Source organism: Botryllus schlosseri, chromosome 10 (genome assembly GCF_051294905.1).
Source record: "Botryllus schlosseri isolate E-star chromosome 10, Bs_hap1, whole genome shotgun sequence".
NCBI classification, from domain to species: domain Eukaryota; kingdom Metazoa; phylum Chordata; class Ascidiacea; order Stolidobranchia; family Styelidae; genus Botryllus; species Botryllus schlosseri.
This window is the reverse complement of record NC_137245.1, coordinates 26,557,936-26,579,143: the sequence shown is the minus strand read 5'-3', so window position 1 is coordinate 26,579,143 and position 21,208 is coordinate 26,557,936. Positions and strand designations below refer to the sequence as shown.

The 21,208-nt window shown below is 39.2% G+C and overlaps 2 protein-coding genes across 2 annotated transcripts; both read left to right on the top strand.

The window, feature by feature from the left end:
* Positions 1-1,057: 1,057 nt before the first annotated feature.
* LOC145447752 (exportin-4-like) lies at positions 1,058-5,910 on the top strand. The gene has a single exon (XM_080326014.1). The coding sequence runs from the start codon at positions 1,178-1,180 to the stop codon at positions 4,583-4,585; it is 3,408 nt and encodes a 1,135-aa protein (XP_080182140.1). The 5' UTR covers positions 1,058-1,177; the 3' UTR covers positions 4,586-5,910.
* On the top strand, positions 5,895-21,098 carry LOC145447774 (H(+)/Cl(-) exchange transporter 6-like). Its single transcript, XM_080326039.1, has 20 exons — positions 5,895-6,034; positions 6,877-7,020; positions 8,022-8,088; positions 8,145-8,254; positions 9,939-10,065; positions 10,441-10,567; positions 11,221-11,353; positions 11,865-11,978; positions 12,193-12,359; positions 12,621-12,705; positions 12,770-12,905; positions 13,916-14,069; positions 15,126-15,282; positions 15,399-15,505; positions 16,424-16,643; positions 16,783-16,880; positions 17,189-17,318; positions 18,361-18,468; positions 19,190-19,315; positions 20,023-21,098. Exons 1-20 carry the CDS (start codon positions 5,933-5,935, stop codon positions 20,137-20,139), a joined length of 2,529 nt encoding a protein of 842 aa, XP_080182165.1. The 5' UTR covers positions 5,895-5,932; the 3' UTR covers positions 20,140-21,098.
* Positions 21,099-21,208: the final 110 nt, after the last annotated feature.

The following is a 21,208-nucleotide window of genomic DNA, read 5'->3' as shown; positions in this document are numbered from 1 at the left end:
TCGTTACGCCCCGAACTGCGCTTTCAGTATATTATAACCGTCCGCTATGTCATCTCATCGATGGGCATTGGGCAATCAGTCGCCAAATTGGCCTGAAACTCGTATGGCTGACTTTTCCGTTATTCTCTGCTGTTTCGAAATATATTTCACTACGCCCCGAACTCCGCTTTCAGTATATTATAACCGTCCGCTTCGTCACCCCTCGAACTCGAATGGCTGACTATTCGCTTACATAGATTCTGATCTCAGCTTCATATGTTGTGTTTTAATTGTCATTTAGCTCGAAATTTTATATATTCCGCCGTCGACACGTTTTAGAGTTGCGTATGCGCGTGTCTATAAAGGTCAATGACCGAAAGCTCCGCTCTGCGCTTCCTCCGTCTTTTAGGAATCGGCATTTTTGGCTCTCTCCGCCGCCTCCGTTGTTTCCGCGTTTTAGGGTCCGTTCTCCGCTTCCTCCGCTGTCTCCGCTGCCTCCGCTTCTCCGTCTTTTAGGGATGCCCCGAATAATTGTTAATCAGACTCAACACCATCTTAGTTTTGTCTCTAAACTCTTGTGCAACTGAGTTTACATAATAGCAGAATATAATTTACTGCCAGAGAATTTCGTTGATCATTACTCGAGTTATTGCGGTTCGAAAGATAATTTTGTAGACTATTTGCTCAATAGGGTTGTTTGAAAAAAATTATTCTTCCAATTTTGCTTGAACTTTCTAATAAAATGACAAGTTGGTTTTAAAAAATGTTGCACACCAAATTTGGCTCAATTCCGACCTGTGGAAGCGAAGCTTTTTGAGTAAGAAGATTTTGAATTTATTAAAAATGATTTTTTTTCTAATTTTTAATGGCTCATTTCGAACTGGCGGAAGTAGGCCCTAAAGTTATCGGAGTGGAGAATTATTGATTTGAAATAATAGAAGGTATTTACAGTGTGTATGGTTCTTGATAATTGAAGAATTCCCCGAAAATCTTGTACTCCAAACTCCAATATCTTCGCTTTTTTTGACCAACCTAACAATTTTACCAAATAGCCAGTAGAATTAAAAAAAAAATTTAACGACCTGAAATGCTCAACCATAGAATTTCATAGCTCAAAACCTGCGTAAGATTGTAACTGCTGTAATACTTGAGAAAATAACTGTGAATATCTTTATTTTACGCCAGCGACGTAAGAGTAATGTCTTCCTGGGTTACGCCAGAGTACATCCGTAAGCTCGAGGCCGCGGCCAAAGTCGTGCTCAGCAGCCATTGGAGCATAACTCAACAGCAGCGCCAAGAATCCGAGACCACACTTCTTTCTTTTCGACGGTCCGTTCCGAATTTTAACGAGTGCCGTGCGTTGCTGGAGAATACCACTAATGAGACAGTACTCCATCAAGCGATTATTGCGTTGAGAGAATGCGTTTTAAGACTATGGAATTACACTGCCGAATCAGAAAGATCTGCTGTGCAAGACTTCACTTTGTCCTACATCCTTAATCATTTGTCTGGACCATCGCATCTCATACAATTGTTGACGCACGCTCTCGCGATCATGATGAAACTGGGCGCTGTTAAAAAAGACGCCAAATCTCGAGAATATGTTCACCAATTCCTACAGAATCTCGTATTGCGCGGGAATCCAAAGCAACAAAGGTTTGCGTGCACTCTCATCAGCAATCTGATGACGGAATTCGCGATAAACTCCAAATCTAGCAGCATGGGTATTAGTATTGAAGACCACTGGCAATGCAAGAAGCAATTTGAAGCATTTGACTTGAAAATGATTTTTTCGCTCACGCTTGAAGTCGTGAAGATGATAGTGTCAATGGAAATGACATTATCGAAAGATATGTATCATCTAATCTGCAATTTTCTAGATATATTCCACCATTTGCTGAGATGGAGCTTCACGTCTGTTTCGTCGTACTCAAAGCGTTCGTTCTTTGTTATGGCAGACAGAGACAAGACTCCGTTCGAACCTCCGTCTGATTGGGAAAGTGTGGTTTTAAATTACGACAATATTCACTTGATATTCACGTTGAATGACAAATGCCGTGTTTATGAGGAATTATCTAGAGTGGCTGTGTCGTGTGTCGCGCAAATCGCTAGTTTACAAGGAAAAATCGTGGGTACTGACGAAAAAAAGACGCTGTTCTTAGGCCTTTTCGTTAAAGAATTCTTGCGCTGTTACGGAAGCCGAAAATTTTACTGTTTCGAAGCGCTCGGAATCGCGGATATTTGCGGGAGCCTGGTCGAGAATTTCAAAGTGGAAATCTGGGGTAAAACGGCTGAAATGCAGCGGCTGTGCGTAGATTTTGTGGAAGGCTTCAAAATGATTACGTGCACCGCGTTGGCGGGTGCTGTCGAGGAGGAGAAAGATTACGAAGACAACCAAATATATTTGGATTCTTTTGAAGTTTTGTTAAACGCTTGGACTACGTTGGCTGTATCTTCGCTGAAGCATGCAGAGTTTTTTATCCCTGCATCGAATACTGTTTTTGAACATTATGTAAAATGGCATATTTTACAACCGGAAGGTTGGAGACCGTTGGTTCAAATTGAAGGTGAAATTGATGAATTGGTTGAACACGATCGTGAGCGGTTTTCCTCGCACTTAACCTCAATAGCAGCTCTAGCCCGACTTTCTTTGTCTACGACATTGCCTGCGATAATTTCGTTACTCCAAAGCCGTATATCTGTCCTTGAAAACGATTTAGACAAAATCAAAAAATCTAGCAGTGCTCTCGATGAAAGCTACATGGAAAATCTTTTCGAAGACATACACTGGTTGATGCTGATCGCGAATGCGATCCTGTCTGACGATTGCGAAGGGCAGACGCCCGTGATACCGCCTGAAATCATGCAATTCAGTATAGCACAGCGTGCGAATGTCGATTTAAAGTTGACTCTACAAGTTCTAGGGTCACCTCAATCTTACCATCAACTTGTCGCTAATTCTCCCGCGAATAGTCTTGATTTATCGGTGCAGCTGGTGGCTTTGATGTTGAGATTATGTCACGTGTCGCAGGAGGCCGCGTCTGTCAACCTTCTTGAACATCTCAGCCCCGAGATACTGTCGGATTTGCTGTATTTCTTGCTTAACTGGGCTAGGACTTATTTATTTTTCGACGAATCGTGTCACGACGAAGTAAGCCCTGTGTTTTCTGCAGCGTACGGTCGAGATTCAGACGGGGCGAAATGGTGTGTGGATTACGCACTCAATTTTGTGTGTTCCGTACTGAGAAATTGGGCAGCTGAGAAAGAATTATTGAGTTCAGCCGCTGATGTATTGGCTGTGTTGGTGATGGACCACAAGCGGTGTAAATATGTGACCTCGTCGGAAGCATTTTGGCGGTTAGGACACGGTATTTGCGCGGGGGATAGCGTTTTTCGCGATCACCCGCCCAAGATTAAGCAACAGATCGTCACGTCTGTTGTGATAGTGGGTACATCCAACATGAATCTCTACAGGGAAAGATACTGGGAACAAACAATGGCTCTAATAGCGCAGAGATACCAAATCGGGAAAGTAGATATCATTTCTGGGAAAGCTGATAATTCAGAGACTTTGAATGAGTTTTTGTTGCTTTTGGACCTTTTCTGCGGCGTCGCGGAAGGCTCGAAACCTGAAAATACGGCAATAATATTCAATTTTCTGTCCCAACTTCTCTCGGACGCGGCAAAAATCATCGAGACATGTCACTGTAAAAACCGTAACGTAGTTATATCGATATTACTGCTCTTTTCGATAGTAGCGCACGAGCAATCCTGCTATTTACCTGAATTGAAATTTCAGTCGTTTTATGAATGGACGTTATCGGCGTTAAAGTCTTACACCAAAGTGTCGCAGACTTTGTTCTCGCGTGACGTCAACGAACAAAAGTATGAAGATTTATGCGTGATTTTTGAGTTGCTGTCTCACTTGTTAGACAGAGATATCATCAATTTTAGCGATCTTGACGAGCCAAAGAGTTTGGTCGTCGGAGAGAACGCGAACAAAGTGGAAGCTTGCGACGTGGCGCTGTATGGTCTTGGCTGTATTTTTCCGAACGTCGACCAGACTTTTCTCTCCTATCCATCGATGAGAGATCAGTATTTTAAGCTTATTTGCGATCTGTGTGATCTACACCCTGGTAAGGTTGCGACATTACCGGCTGATGTATTTCACGGTATCATCGAATCATTGAAACAAGGACTCGTTATTTTTGGAATTGATATTTGTAAATTATGCATAGACAGTGTGTCGTCGATGTTTAGCCACTGCCGCGAAAACCCGTCCCGTGACGGTATCTTGCACAATTGTCTGCCTCCTTTTGTGAAACTGACTTTTGACGCAATTCTCATGTACGCGAGCGATATGGAGTTGCTTCAAAACGCATGTAACGCGTTTTATTGCATGTATCACCAAAATCCGGATAACATCAATCAGCTTTTCGGCGGTTTTGTGAAACGCCAGCAAGACGATACGCAGAAGGAGAGATTGATCGCGCAGTTTCGTAAACTGACGGTCACAGAGCCGTACTCTAGGGCGGGAAGAGTGAAGTTTACTAAAATTCTGGAAGAAATCGTTTTTGACGTTCGCGGAGTACTATGGGTCAAATGAATTGATATTTATCCTCCATTACTGATGTGGTGTTAGGTAAAGACATCAAAGTATTCATCTCGCAATGCCGGTTCTTGATGACGGAACAAAATTGGACGCAAGCTGGATATTGTTCGCTCTTGACTGGAATGTTCGATTCTTTTTGAATATGAATAATATTTTGTGCGATGATTACATATGTGGTTGCCTACATTTGAGCATGTGATATAACCCCGACCCTACTGAAATTGAACTGTATGTGTATCCTAACCCTGAATTTAACCCACATGCTGAAGTGTCGCATCGTGATTTTATACCCCAAAAACTAACCCTAACCCTGGAATATCCTATCCCTGATTTAAACCCACGATCTCAAGTGTCGCATTGTGACTTTATAAGCCAAAATCGAACCCTAATCTTGAAATCAACCCTTATATGTTGTTGCTGTAGGATCATAGTAGCTTTTGTACATTTTAGGCATTTTCATTCGGCCATTTCTTTGTCGTGGTTAACTTTAAAACAATGTGGTGAACATAAACTTGGCCAAGATACGGTGGAAAAAAATATGAAAATGTTGCAAAAACTCGGTTTTTTATCAATTTAAAAGATGGATCTCAAATTTGAAAAATGGATAAACGACCCTGATTCCACCGTGACGATATATCCTACCCGAACCTAACCGTAAATCAACCGTTACCCAAAAATCAACCCAAATGCTTAGATTTAGCATTGTGACTTCATAACCCAAAAATTAACCCCAACCCTAACCCTGAAATCGGCCCTTTTATATAGCCTAACCCGAAATTTGACCCACATGCTCAATTGTCGCACACCCAATTTTCGCACCATATTGGACTGCAAAATTAACTGGTATGCAACACAATTTTACCTGTTCTCATTGCTGCGATGTAATTTTTTTAACCAAAGATCGACCCGATGTGTGTAGAAAGCCAATTTTTTCGGATAATGGATCATTGTTGCGCGTGTCCGTGTTTTCAAGTGTGTTGAGTTACAAACTGCCGTCATTCCGCGCCAATTGCACAATTTTTTTCTGCGTAGACTTTCCTTGCATAATGCACAGTGTAAGTTCCAGATGCGAATCGATTTCGTGATTCATATTGCGCGGCACACAATGCACCCGCCTAATACATCGTCACTATTACGTCTTGAAGTGCCAAGATTTTTGAAATACTGTATTTTGATGCGACTGTCCTGTTTGAGTTATTTATCTCGGGGTGTGTCTTGATATCTGTATCTTAATTACGGAGTAAGTATTATTATCGATATTACGAAAGTGAACAACTGTGTCGGTGACTAAGTAATGTGTTCATTGACTGATTTCTAGATGTTAGTCAGTTGATTAAGAGTATGGATAACTGTTGTCGAATGCGTTGCCTTACGAGGGATAGCGATTCCGAAGACCAACGTCATCTCATTGAAGAAGAGCGCAGATTTGTAAAAGATTATGAGGTTGGTCTGTCTTTGTAGAACTGTAGACTCCAATCGGCCACAGACAACTAGAATAGAACTAATCAGACCAAAATGCTGGCAATCTGATTTTAGTTGAATTTTTGAAATGTTTCAATGCTCTAATTTTTATTGCGATGTAACTTTCGGTTCCCTGAAAACGCCGTATAGTGCGAAACGATCGTAACTTGGTATCAGGCTTGGATAACTAGAAGATTTTAGGCATTTCTGAATTAGATTGGAATTAGAATTATAACTATGCAGTTTATTCCAAATTGGACTTGAATTAGAATTAAAGCTACATTACATTCCAAATTAGATGAGAATTAGAATTAAAGCTACAGTTTATTCCAAATTGAACTAGAGTTATAATTATAGGTATATAGCTACACAGCCATTTCCAAATTAAATGAGAATTAGAATCATAGCTATTTTAATTATAGCTACACAGTTGATTCCAAATTAGATTAAAATTGAAGCTACAGTTTATTCCAAATTAGACGAGAATTAGAATTATTATTAAAGCTATTATAGGCCTAATTACAGCTACACGGTTGTTTTCAAACTACAATTAAAGCTACAATTTATTCCAAAGAATATAATTATAGCTACACAGTTGTGTCCAAATTAGATTAGAATTAGAATTGAAGCTGCGTTTTATTTCAAATTGAACTAGAATTATAATTATAGGTATAGCTACACAGTTGTTTCCAAATTGGATTAGAATTATCATTGAAGCTACATTTTATTCCAAATTAGACGAGAATTAGAATTAAACTATTATAGGCCTAATTATAGCTACATTATATAGCCCCACTCTGACTCCAATGTCTTGTGGTTTCCAGAGTCTGGATTACGATCAATGCTTCAACGAGCCCTACAGGAGGCAGCACAAAAGAGAAATACAAACTCACGGCAAATGGCTTGGTAGCAAAAAGGAATTGCTTAGTTGGGTCGTGATATTTTTTATCGGAGTTTTCACTGCGCTGGTAAGTTAAGACGAATTGCACCTATTCTGTGTTTAACAAGCAAAGGTGGCCAATAACGAATTTTACTTATCCTGATACGATTGATGATATGAAATGTTCTTATCAATTCTGTACTAGTTGCTGAATATTACCCCTGACAAGTGTCAGTCGATAATATTCATGCCCTGGAAAGACGTCATTCGGGTAGAAATTTCGCAGCGCACATCTTTAGTACCATGACTAAAATCTGCTGACCATTAGTGATTTTATGGCCATTTTGGCAAACATCTGAAAATGCCAACCACTTGGAAGTTGTTGAATACTGAATGAGTTTTACTGGCTAGAACCTGAGTGACCTGATGCGAGTTTGCAGGACCTACATGAATATCATTCACGATCTGGTGTGATTGAGTAACATATTTATATCGAAATAGACCTGAATATTTTCAATTGTTTTTTTATTTTCAACTAGTACAGATTTCAAAAGAATTTCGTATATTGACGGTCGTCTCACCAAACCAGAATAAAAAATTTGAAGCATTGAGACAAACAGATAGCTTATGCTCAAGCTCAATATACTGTTTTATAAACAAACTGCTGTGTGTGTGTGTGTAAAAGCATTGATGCAACTAGCCAAATGTCAGCTTTTGAACAGTACATTCATATTGAAATAAACCCGAATATTTTCGGCTGACACTCGTCAGGGGTAATCGCCAGTAACTAGTAGAGAACTGGATGGAACATCAAGGAAGTTCAGGAGGTCGTGTACCATCTAAAAGTAGTATATTGAGCTTGAACGATCTCTTCATCCCAAATATCATGCCGGCGACGTCACATTTTGTGATACGATTGTTGATATACAATGTTCTTTCCAATTATCTGCTAGTTGCTGACGATTACCCCTGACGAGTGTCAGCCAAAAATATTCGGGTTCATTTCAATATCAATGTGTTATTCAGTTGTATATTGAAGTACTGTACCTCCAAGAAGCTCGTCAAATGTCAGCTTGTTATTTCGTCTAGGTCGCATTTTTTATCGATTACTTTGTCAAGAGATTGAGCATGCTGAAGCTTGAAACTGTCAACTCATGTGAGTACTGATTATCTCCATATTTGTTATTTCCAAGCTATTTTTGACAATTTCAGTTCTGCACGATTGCCACGACGTGAAATGCGGTGCCGTCTCACTTTTTGTGCTACTCGCGTTCAACGTGCTGTTTGTGTCGATTGCCGCTGCCTTTGTTGTGTTTGGGGAGGTGAGGATTGCAACTGGTCCTGTGGCCTGGCAATTGGCTTCAGAGCATCAGTTCTAAACAGTTTTTCAGCGCAGACTCCTGAATTTTTTTGGGTGGTTGCGTGGACCCCTAGATTTGGCTAGCTGAGGACAGGGCTGTGATGACTCGAGTCATGACTTGACTCGAGTCACTATTTTCTGATGACTCGACTTGACTCGAGTCATTTTCTCAAAATACGAAAATGACTCGACTCGAGTCAATTTGTGAAATGACTCGACTTGGACTCGAGTCATTGCGCATGACTCGAACCAAGTCATATGACTCGAAAACTCAGACGGCCAAGGCCGACATTTCATTATTTTTCGAAGAATAGTAAAGTAACCGTGCCATTGAGATTTCGTCTATTGGTACTGGCACTTGAAAATGCGACCAGAAACTGCTAAAAGTGAGGAAAATTAGTATATTATTAATGTGAACCATTAGATATCACCAAAGAGGGTTATAAAGGTGGGTTTAACAAGACTAACTGAGCAGTCAATACCATGACTTGGACTCGGACTCGAGTCATAATACCATGACTCGGACTCGACCCTCTACTAGCTGACTTGTCTCGGACTTGATTCGGTGGTGAATTGAAAATGACTCGACTTGACTCGAGCCAAAACTATAAAAGTCAGATTGACTTGTGACTCGGAGACTTGCGACTTGGTTACAACCCTGACTGAGGATAAGAGACATGTCAGCACTTTCACCGATCGATTTGAGTGTAAATATTGGGATTTGTATTGTCTTTGCGTCTAGTTTGACGTTTAGTAAACACTGAATATAAGACAAAATTAAGAAATATCAGTAAGTGCAAAGATATGGACAGATCTGATAAATAAAGACAATATAGTTACATGGTTGCAGTTTCATCATTGGCATTTCACGGACCCCTTCGAACTAGACCGCAGATCTCAAGTCACGAATCCCTGCATTAAAGGATTAGTTCATGCTGCTGGCTTTCAGACTATGATCATCTGAAATCTTTGCTGTCACAGCGACTCAATCTCAACGTTGTAAGTTAGTGTCCAAAAGTATACTACGACTCTCCGATTAAGAAAGAGAGTTGTTCTGAACATGGCAAACCCTTACGCTAATATGGAAGCATCCGGCGAACCCCAAATTTACGCCTAGTCACAAATACAAATCTACCCCGTCACACATCTAATACACTACCGCACTATAGAATGCAGGTGTACTAAATGAACTGTGCGTCAACAGCAGTGTTAAAAAAACTGAAACATTAAAACATGATTTTTTTTCCTTCTGATTTGGCTGGCTACTTGATAAAATTGTTAGGTTGGTTAAAAAAACGCGGCACACCAACTTTGGCTCCATTCCCACCAGTAGAAGCGAGATTCGTGCAGTAGAAAGTTTTGAATTATCATTATAAAACAAAAAAATAAAATTTCAAAATTTTTCTGCCGACCCCATAAAATTGTCAGGCTGTCTGTAGAGATGATGCACACCAAATTTGGCGCTATTCCAACCACTAGAAGCGAAGTTATGGCAGTAGAAAAAATTCTAATTTCATGATTTTATAAGAAATAAGCACCGTAAATACTATTTTATTCAAATCCAAACTAGCTCAGCATGGGGTTTATGTGAACCATTGTCAAGAATCACTGGATTAAGAAATGCTGGGAAATCTTTTCGTTCTCAGCCGTTAGCAGCCGGTTCTGGGATTCCCGAAATCAAGTGTTACTTGAACGGCGTCAAGGTGGGCCATGTCGTTCGGTTCAAGACTTTGGTTTCGAAGGCTGTCGGCGTTTTGTTCAGTGTTTCCGGAGGTTAGTCGGTACTCAACTGCCGCATTTCCATATTCGCAGGCCGCTAACTAAATAGAGAATGTTTAATGGAGCTTGCCAGGGTTGCAATGACTTGAGTCAGACAAAAGTTTTTTGTTGGCTCATGTTGACTCAAGTCATTGAAAGATGACTCGACTCTAGTGAATTTGTGTATTGACTCGACCGAGTCACGACAAGATTTTTCTCAGGGCTGTAATGACCCGAGTCGCGATTTTTCGTTGACTCAAATTGAGTCGAGTAATTTTCTTGAAATTGGAAAATGACTCGACGAGTCAATACAGTATAAGTCAAGTTGACTTGTGACTCGGTACCTTGTGACTTTTCTATTGTTGGAATTTCATCCGCAAATTTGTTCAGGGCTCCTCGTGGGGAAGGAGGGTCCGATGATCCACAGCGGGGGAGTGATCGGTGCCGGTATTCCGCAATTTCAAAGCATGACGTTAAAAAAGTTGAAATTCGATATTCCGTATTTTCGCTCCGACAAGTGAGCTGCTACCTGCTACTGACATTAAAATAAAAATACGTTTATAAGTCACAAATTTCATGTTTCTCGTAATGTTGCTTCTAATTTTACTGGAGCAGCTGTTCCCAAACTACTCAATTTTCAAAACTCGAAACTAGAACTAGAACTACTCAATTTCCAGAACTTGCAACTAGTTAACTATTCTATTTTGAAAACTCATAGCCAGAACTACAACTTCTCAATTTCCAAAACTTGCAGCTAGAACTAGCTAACTATTCAATTTTGAAAACTTACGGCTAGAACTAGAACTATACACTTTTCAAAACGCGCAACCAGAACTACTCAATTTCCAAAACTTGCAACTAGAATTAGTCAAGTATTCAATTTTCAAAACTCGCAACTAGAACTAGAAGTAATCGGTTTTCAAAACTGGAAATTAGCACTAGAACTAGAACTATTCACTTTTTAAAGCTTGCAACTAGAACTAGAACCACAAATTTCGCGTTTCTCTTTAAATATTTGTATGGTTTTCTTCCATAATCTCAAGAAGATACGAGGTACACCTCAAAATCTCAGAATCTTTGGAACTAGCTGGTACCCAAAACTAATTATTAAATGATATCTGTCACCTCACCGACTCTGATGGCTTACGTTGGCCCTCTTTTTCACAACAGAGACAAGCGGGACTTTGTATCGGCCGGGGCAGCTGCAGGGGTGGCCGCTGCGTTCGGGGCACCGATCGGGGGAGTTTTGTTCAGTTTGGAAGAAGGCAGCTCGTTCTGGAACCAATCGCTGACTTGGAAAACGGTTTGTCGTTAAGATTTTAAATCAACTGTATGCCACGATTGCAAGATATTTTGACAATATTTATGACCTGTCGACTTAAATTTTATATAAAAACAGGCCCTGTGGCTTTCCACCCAGAGCAGTATTTTCCAAAGTGAGCGAAAAAATTACTGTCGACCATTTTTGGGGCAAAAGTGATTAATCGATGAATCAATAAGTAGCCGTCTCCTATTGACTACTTGAAGTATACGAATACGACGTAGGGTTGTCCACGAATTCACTGATTGGCACACCAAATTTGGCTCGGTTCCAACTGGTAGATGTGAACGCACAGGAATTAGGAAACTTTGAAATTTCAAATTTTACCGTCAACCCCATGAAATTGTTACGTCTTGAGTGTATTCAATGGTTAGGGCGATTTTTTTTACCTAAAATACAGAATCAAAATTTTGACATTGTTGACATAAAAAAAAACTGATTCTGACAAAATCATCGCCATATCAACGAATTGAAGTTTTAATCGAATCTCCAGCTCTTCTGTACGATGGCGTCATCTTTCACTTTAAATTTCCTGCTTTCCGGAGTCGAGCACGGGGAGTGGGGCAGTTTCGACCAGTCGGGCTTGCTCACATTTGGGGATTTTCAGGTGAAATATTTTGCTTCATTTTCATATCAATATGCAATTGAATATTATATTCATATTGAAATAAACCGAAATATCTTCGGCTGACATCATATTCGGGTTTATTTCAACGTGAATATACTATTCAACTGTATACCTATTGAAGTTCTGTACCTTCAAGAATAAGCTCTTTGAATGATCTTTATTCTAAATTTTCTGTAATCTGCACTCTCGTTAGTGTTCTACTGATGACAACGACTGTCATTTGTGGACGATCGGAGATCTGTTCATCTTTATCATCATGGGTTTTGTCGGGGGGCTGCTGGGAGCTATTTTCAACTGCATCAACACGAAATTGACACTCTTCAGACTACGTTCTCTCTCACGGAAAGGGAAAACTGCCAAGTAAGAGAATGACATTTAAGGTTGATTCCATCACTGCATCCACTGCAATGATACATTTTTTATAACTGAATAGTATATTAATATTGAAAAATACCTGAATATTTTCGGCTGACACTCGTCAGGGGTAATCGTCATCAACTAGTAGAGAATTTCCTCTAATTAAGTGCTATCGACAATGTGTATGCCGTGAAATGTTGTGGTAACAAAATCTGTAGGCCTATCGTAAACCACCTATCAGTTGAAGTTATGTTATAATTTCAGAATGCTGGAAGTGGTGCTGATCGGAACCGTGACTGCGTTGTGTGCGTACTTTGGTCCCATGTTCGTAGGGACTTGCAAAACCGCGGTGAGTAATTCCGAGGGTTTTTCACGACGGTTTGAGAGCTATGTCGAATTTGACTTTGCCGAAGGACTTTGCCAATCAGACGAACCCAAGCTTGGACGAGGTTCAGCAGTTCGAATGTCCGAACGGCACCTACAACGACATGGCCACTCTCATGTTCAACACGCAGGAGACGGCAATCAAACAGCTTTTTCACAATTCAGGTATGTGAAATCGCATGTTCTTCCTATGTTCGCCAGCGGTACACTATTCTATCAATTCATTGCTACGTGCTGGTTAGTTTTAGTATCAGAAAGAGTGCTACTTAGTAGCCAGTTCGGCATACTTGTAGTACACAGGGTTGTAACCACGCCGCAAGATTCCGAGTCGCAATTCAATCTCCCTTTTATAATTTTGACTCAAGTCAAGTCAAGTCATTTTCAATTCACCACCGAGTCAAGTCCGAGTCCACGTCAGTGAGCAGAGGGTCGTGTCCAAGTCATTGTGTTGACTGTTCAGTTTTGAGTTCAATGCACTTTTTTCAACTCTGCTCGAGTGATATAGAATGGCTCGCATTCATAATATCGTAATTTTGCTCAGTCTTAACAGTTTCTGGCCCTATTTTCCAAGTATCAGGACTGATAGACGAAATACCAATCATGTGGAGACTTTACTATTCTTCAAAGTTACAATGGAATGTCTGTCTTGGCCGTCCCAATCTCGAGCCATATGTCTCGGTTCGAGTCCTGCACAATGACTCGACTACAAGTCGAGTCGATAGACAAATTGACTCAAGTCGAGTCATTTTCCAAATTTTGAGAAAATGGTTCGAGTCAAGTCGAGTCACCAAATAATCTTGAACGGCGTGAATATCCTAACTAATTATCCTAAATAATTAGAACGGACTCCCAGTAATGTAATTCTGATCTTATTTGTGAGAAGTTATCTGATGTGGTTTTCTTGAAACTACTACGGGAGAACTGTATAGTGCCAAAGACATGCTGTACAGATATTTGCCATCCCTGATTTGATATGAACTTCACTTCGTTTTTGTTGTATTCCTTTTCAATTCAGAATTTCGTTCAGTTATTAAAAATTCAGTTATTCCAATTTTAATGCAATTTAAAAAAAAATTCAAAAGCTGAGAACTTTCTAGCTGAGAAAATCTTTGTGCCTAACCAACCACATTATCGCTTAACACCAGCGGCAGTTAGTTATTGCTTTTCATTTTCAGAGGCTTTCAGTTACCAAGCGCTCGCGTTGTTTTTTGTTCTCTTCTTTTTCCTGTCTTGTTGGACGTACGGGGCGTCGGTACCTAGCGGGCTCTTCGTGCCGTGTATCCTGTGCGGTGCTTCTTACGGCAGATTTTGCGCCTCCCTACTGAACGGGTGAGTTGGTTCGCCGTTACTGTGGCTTTCTGAAGAAAATGGCTGTAAAAGGAATTCGATTTTGTATTTAATTTGCGACCACATCATGTTAAGAGCGCAGTGCCTCTGTGTTCCCGTAACACTAATAAATAATGTTCCTCATGAACACATTAAAGTTATTAAAACCATAACTGAAACAATGCATTTTGATGTGTTCACTGGGAACATTATTTATTGAACCTCCTAACGTGAAACAATTCATTTCAACGTTTTCACTGGGAACAATATTTATTGAACTTCTTAATCTGACACGCAATGCATTTTAACGTGTTTACTGGGAACATTGTTTATTGAACCTCCTAACGTGAAACAATGCATTTTAACGTGTTCACTAGGTACAATATTTATTGAACCTCTTAATCTGACACGCAATGCATTTTAACGTGTTTACTAGGAACATTGTTTATTGAACCTCCTAACGTGAAACAATGCATTTTAACGTGTTCACTGGGTACAATATTTATTGAACCTCTTAATCTGACACGCAATGCATTTTAACGTGTTTACTAGGAAAATTGTTTATTGAACCTCCTAACGTGAAACAATGCATTTTAACGTGTTCACTGGGAGCATTATATATTGAACCTCTTAATGTGAAACACAATGCATTTTGACACGTTCAATGGAATTTTATTTATTGATGCCATGATGAACACCATTCATTCCACATCGAACCTAACGTAAAACAATGCATTTTGACGTGCTTAAGGAAAGATTATTTATTGGTGTCATGGGTAACGCTGATTTCTCACGAATAGTATATCGAAGATTTTTGCAATGTGAATATTTCTTTGCTTTTCATTTGAATTTTTTAATTGATTTAAATTTAACTCGCACCTATAATCTTATATAATATTATTTTATTTCTTTGCATTTTTTGAATTTTCATATGAATTTTTGATTCTTTTTCACTTTATAAGAAATTCTCGAATTTTTTTTGTAAACAAATGTTTTTCTTCTTGACCGACCAACTGTGAACTCATCAATGCTGAAGTAAGAATTCACTTTATATTTCAGCGTGTTTCACATGAACACATTTCTCGGGACATATTCTCTCATCGGGGCTGCCGCGTTCCTCGGAGGCGTCGTCCGCATGACCATCAGCCTGACCGTAATTTTGATCGAGTGCACCAACGAGATTTCGTACGCTCTCCCGATCATGGTCACTCTCATGGTGAGCTCCTCTTCTTTCTATAATTCTTGTTGATGAATTTACTCCAATGGCAAATGGCGTATGTTGTATAGTTTCTGTATTTGAATGGCTTCTTGACCACTTCTGCTTACGTCTAGGTGGCCAAGTGGTCTGGGGACATCTTCAACCACGGCATCTACGACATTCACGTATTTTTAAAAGGTGTGCCGCTGCTAGAATGGGACCCGCCACACGGAGCCACCATGTTAGTTTCGCTTATATTGGTCCCTTTTTTCGTTATTTAAATATTGTTTGTTTTCTTTGTAATTTCATTTCCAAATTTTTTTCATTCTTTCAAATTTTATTCTGACTTTTCATTCTTTTCTGTATCTGAATTTTTTCTCTTTTCAATTTGAATTTTTTTACTTCGTTGCGATTTGATTCGTTCTTCAAATAGGCCAAGTGGTCTGGGGACATCTTCAACCACGGCATCTACGACATTCACGTATTTTTAAAAGGTGTGCCGCTGCTAGAATGGGACCCGCCACACGGAGCCACCATGTTAGTTTTGCTTATTTTTGTCCCTTTTTTCGATATTTAAATAATGTTTGTTTTCTTTGTAATTTCATTTTCCAAATTCGATATTTTCATTCTTTCAAATTTTATTCTTACCCTTCATTTTCTGTGTCACGATTTTTCCTCTTTTTCATTTGAATTTTTTTTTTCGTTGCAGTTTGATTCGTACTTTTAATAGTTCCTATGTATTTGAGTATTTTTTCATTTAATTTGATTTTCAATGTGAATTTTGGATTCTTTTTTTGTATCTGCATGTTTTCTTTTTAATATATGTATTTTTATTTGGTTCTTTTCTTGATTTGGATTTTTTCTTCAATTCTGACTTGAATTTTTATTCTTTTCAATTTGATTTGTACTTTTGATTGATTTTTAGTATTTTTGAATTTATTCTTTCTTTTGGGTTTTCATCTGCGTTATTTTATTGAATATTTTCAATTTGATTATTTTTAATCTGAAATTTTCTATCGGATTTTTTTCTTATCAACTGTAACTTTTTTTTTTTTGATTGTTTTAAATGTTTAATTTCATTTTTTAGTCCAATTTTTTGTTTTTTCAAACTGATTTTTATGTTTTATATTTTAATTTTAAATTATGAAATCTCTGGCAGCTTGGAAGCTAGCGATATCATGCAGACGCGGCTGAAATACGTGTACCCGCACACTCGGCTTCGGTCTCTGGTCAATTTACTGCGTACCACGGCGCACAACGCATTTCCAGTGGTTACCTTGAGACAGCCCGAGCAGACGGCCGCACCGGGGCTACCTTCGACGCCGTCTAGAAATCGGTCGGAAAGCGACGGCTTGCTCGCCGCCAACTTGAAATATCAGGTTTGAATTATATATGCATCAAGGTCGGGGATATGTAGAACTTGAAACAGAACTTGGGAATTGGCATAAAAATATAGTATTCTAACCGTCTTCTCTGTCCATGAAAACTTTTCGAGATACAATTTTCGTTTGCTCGCAGAAATCCAGTCAAGTGAGCCGAATGTCGATCGACCGCAGGAGAGCATTTACTCTGACCACTGCAACCACGGAGCTGCCCCGCGTTAACGTAACCTCAAAGTAAGCGAACTCTTGTCCGGTCCTAGCTATAAGTATGTAGGTTTGAGAAAAAATTGTTCAGGTCCAATGGAATTAGTCTAGCAAACAAGGGTTGTAATGACTCGAGTCATTTTTTGAAATGTGTAAAATGACACTCAACCCTCTACTCACTGACTTGGACTCGGACTTGACTCAGCGGTGAATTGAAAATGACTCGACTTGACTCGAGTCAAACGATAAAAGCGAGATTGACTCGTGACTCGGAACCTCGTGACTTGGTTACAACTCTGCTAGCTCAGTGTCGGAGAAAGCATAAATTTTCTGTATAGATTTGTGGAAGCGGACCAAATGAGCGCTATACAAGACAGTCTCAGCCCGCTTATATTCCACGGGATTATACTGCGTTCCACGTTGACTGCGTTGCTGAAACGTGGCGTCGGTTATGACGAAAATGCGACGGTGAGTGAATGTGTGCATCAGTCTAAATATGCCTTGATCGACGAGGTTTTTCTCAGGGTTGTAATGTCTCGAGTCACATTTTTTGACTCGGCTTGACTCGAGTCATTTTCCTAAAAATTGATAATGACTCGATTCGAGTCAAATTGTGTATTGACTCGACACATTCTGTATTTCTTACTCAAGTCTCGACACTATGACTTGACTCGGCGGTTGAACTGAAAATGGCTCGATTTGACTCGAGTCAAGACAATAAATGTAAAATTGACTCGTGACTTGGTTACAATCCTGGCGGAAATCCCGTTTATCTGTTTGAATAAACATGTTTAGAGTGAGAAAATGTGTTGTAGAGCTGTTCAAAAACAACTTTTTCTTCAGATTTCACTGGTTACTTGATAAAATTGTTAGGTTGGGTAAAAAACGCGGCACGCCAACTTTGGCTCCATTCCAACCAGTAGAAGCAAGATTCGTGCAGTGGAAAGTTTTGCATTTATCATTAAAAACAAATATACTTTTTCAAAATTTTTCCGTCAACCCCATAAAATTGTTAGGCTGTCAGCAGAGATGATGCACACCAAATTTGGCTCAATTCCAACCACTAGAAGCGAAGGTATCGCCGTGTAAAAATTTGAATTTGAATAAAATAGTATTTACGGTGACTAACTCTTTAATTATTCATTATAAATCATGGAATTGGAAATTTTTCTACTGCAATAACTTCGCTTCTAGAGGTTGGAATGGAGCCAAACTTGGTGTGCAGCGTTTTTTTACCCAACCTAACAATTTTATCAAGTAGCCAGTGAAATCTGAAGTAAAGGTTTTTTATGAACAGCCCTAATGAGTAGCCTATATTATAAATCCGAGGCCTTCGATATTTCCATAGAGTTTCACATAAATGAGTTGAACATGACTTGAACTCGATACTGAACAGCAAACACTGACTTGAACTTGACTGGGTGGTGAATTGAAAATGACTCGACGTGACTCGAGTCAAAATTGAAATTGACTTGTGACTTGGTTACGACCCTTGCTTTTTCTGCGTCAGATTCCCAATCAGCCGGTGGTCGAGTCCAAGACTTTGCAAGAAGACTATCCGCGATTTCCTGATATTCACGACATAGACGCGACCGAAGTCAATTTGCAGCACGTCATGGTTTGTATATAGATAGTTTACAATTAATTTACCAACTAGAATAGTAGCTTTAATACTATTTTTATATCCTTTTGTAGTAACATGAAAGGTACAAATTTTGACATTCCACTTTATTCATAAACTGTTGCTGTATCATAATAAGTGATATTCGACTAGGAATCTTTATACAAACTCTGTATGTGTATTAAGGTCGTTTAAAAATACCTTTTTTCTACAAATTTCTTTAAATAAAGTTGTTGGTTTGGTTGAAAAATCACTGCACACCAAATTTGGCTCAATTCCAACATATAGAAACAAAGCTATTAGCGTTAACATTTTTTAAATTTTATGAAAAAAGTAACTTTTCTCAATCGAATATTACTGTCAGCTCCACAAAATTGCCAAGTTGTCTGAAAAATGATGCATGGTAAATTTGGCGCAATTACAACCAGTGGAAGCGAAGTTATTGGAGTGCAGAATTCTGGATCTGAAAAGAAATAGTAATTAGGTTGGAAATTCTTAGTATATTAATTATTATAGAGCTACTGTTAATACTATTATTTCAAATCCATAATTTTGAACACCAATAACTTCTACCATTTGGAATTGAGCCAATATTTTTTTCGTAGCCAACCTAACGAATTTATGGAATAGCCAGCAATATTTGAACAAAAGAGGTATTTGTGAGCAACAATGTGTGCTGTTTGAGTTTCTCGTATTTCATATATGTTACTCTATACAGGATGTGACACCGTACATGAATAAAAGCCCATACGTTGTCTACCCGACCACTCAGCTGTCCCAGGTTTTCAATCTGTTCCGTACCATGGGCCTGCGGCATCTGCCTGTTATCAACAGCGGCGGAGAGGTTGGTACCTAGAGAAAACCTGGACTAAGTTGAACGAAATGCCTGAATGAAATCTAATTCTAGTCTAATTTGTAAATTGTTTCTTTGCTCTCATATTAATTCTTATCTAATTTCTTGTTTTCCTGAACACGCTACAGGGGAACTGTGCAGTAGGGCTCTTCAAAAATGACTTTTTTTCTCAAATCGTACTGGCTACTTGATGAAATTGTTACGTTACCTAATTTAAGCCTACACACAAAATTTGGTTCAATTCCAGCCGGTAACCGCTTTGCTACAGGAGAAGAAAGTTTCTATTTATTATATAAAAATAAATAATAAAAATTTGTAAATTTTCTGTTCACCCCATGAAAGTGTTAGGCTGTCTACAGAAACGATGTTCACCAAATTTGGTTCAATTCCAACCAGTGGAAGCGGAGTTATTGCCGTCGAAAAATTTTTGATTTGAATAAAATAGTATTTACAGTGACCGATTCTTTGTTAATTTATTATAGTTGCGCTCACCGTAAATACTATTTTATTCAAATCCAAATTTTTCGACGGCGATAACTCCGCTTCCACTGGTTGGAATTGCACGAAATTTGGGGTGTAAGCTTAAATTAAGTAACCTAACTATTTTATCAAGTAGCTGGTACAATTTGAGTTCAAAAAAGAAGCGCCTAGAACACTTGGTACCAGGTCATATTTTTATCTCTAAAATGTCTTGCCAGATTGTCGGGGTGATCACCCGGCACGACCTGACCCACGATTACATCGAGGAGATAGTGGAAGCCAAAAAAAATACTCCTTCTATGTTATCGTCCATTACTACGTCGTCTGGTGCATGAAAATGAAGGATACTGCGTACTGCATAGATTGCTCAATGCTCATGTACTGGGATACGACAGGTCTCAGCATATTGTTCATGTGAAGATTTGCCTCGAACGTGGAGCTCGTTCTCATCTATGACGGTTAACATATATTGTTTAATGACATTCATTCAATTAGTTTCAGTTTCTTCACATTTTCGGAGTATTTGTGTGCAATTTTTAATTTTCTATGTAGCAACATGCGTGCCAATTTCCGCTAGCTAATGCGGTAATCGCACGGTTTCGAAATTCACTCGCCACTTGGTTTCTTTCTTCGCTCCTTTGATAGCGCAGTTTGCGAATGAGGTCGCTCCTGATACGTTTCACTCTAGATAGTGTTGCATCACAGCCAAGAATAAATTTATTTTGAAATATGGATCTGTTGTTCGGGGACCTCATTGTACGGCCTAGTCGGTAATGTCTAGCATAGCATATACTATACTACACTATACATATACCTTTTTTTACCGCTTCCTAAATACTCGGAAGTTATGCAGAATGCTGTTTTAAGCTGTTCGAAGGGATCTTATAGTGCAACTTTTGTCCATTTTTTTTCATGAAACTTTTTCGATTTTTCATCAAAGTTTTTTCAATTTTTCATGCAACTAACTTCTTACTGGAAATATTTGGCAGTATATGTAAATAGATCGCTTGATCAAGTCACTGTTTTTTTGAGAATATTGGTGAAATACACGGCCAAATTCGACTGAAATACCGTAAATCAGCGCTGAAGTAACGCTCTTAACAGGTATTTCAGGAGCTGAGCCGGAAAGTTGCCCTTTTTTTTCTAGTCAACCGACCAAAACGTGGTCTTTTACTGCAACTTTCCACGGATTTAGCTTGCCCTAGTTCAGTGGTTCTTAAACTTTTTAGACCGCGACCCAAATCTGACTTTTAGTGGTATCTCGCGACCCAAGCAACACACACCAAAATGAATGGGGGTGAGTGAGATTGACGCGGTGGTGGTCATGAGTGAATATTGTACGTGTGGCCGCTGCTTAAGCAGAGATGCTCGCTATTTTGCCAAGTCTACCTGCCTTCTGTATAG

Coding starts and splice junctions, on each gene's coding strand:
- LOC145447752 (XM_080326014.1), top strand. CDS start 1,178: ATGTCTTCCTGGGTTACGCCAGAGTACATCCGTAAGCTCGAGGCCGCG.
- LOC145447774 (XM_080326039.1), top strand. CDS start 5,933: ATGGATAACTGTTGTCGAATGCGTTGCCTTACGAGGGATAGCGATTCC. Junction 12,906..13,915: donor ACAGCTTTTTCACAATTCAG/GTATGTGAAATC, acceptor TTTCATTTTCAG/AGGCTTTCAGTTACCAAGCG. Junction 19,316..20,022: donor TTATCAACAGCGGCGGAGAG/GTTGGTACCTAG, acceptor ATGTCTTGCCAG/ATTGTCGGGGTGATCACCCG.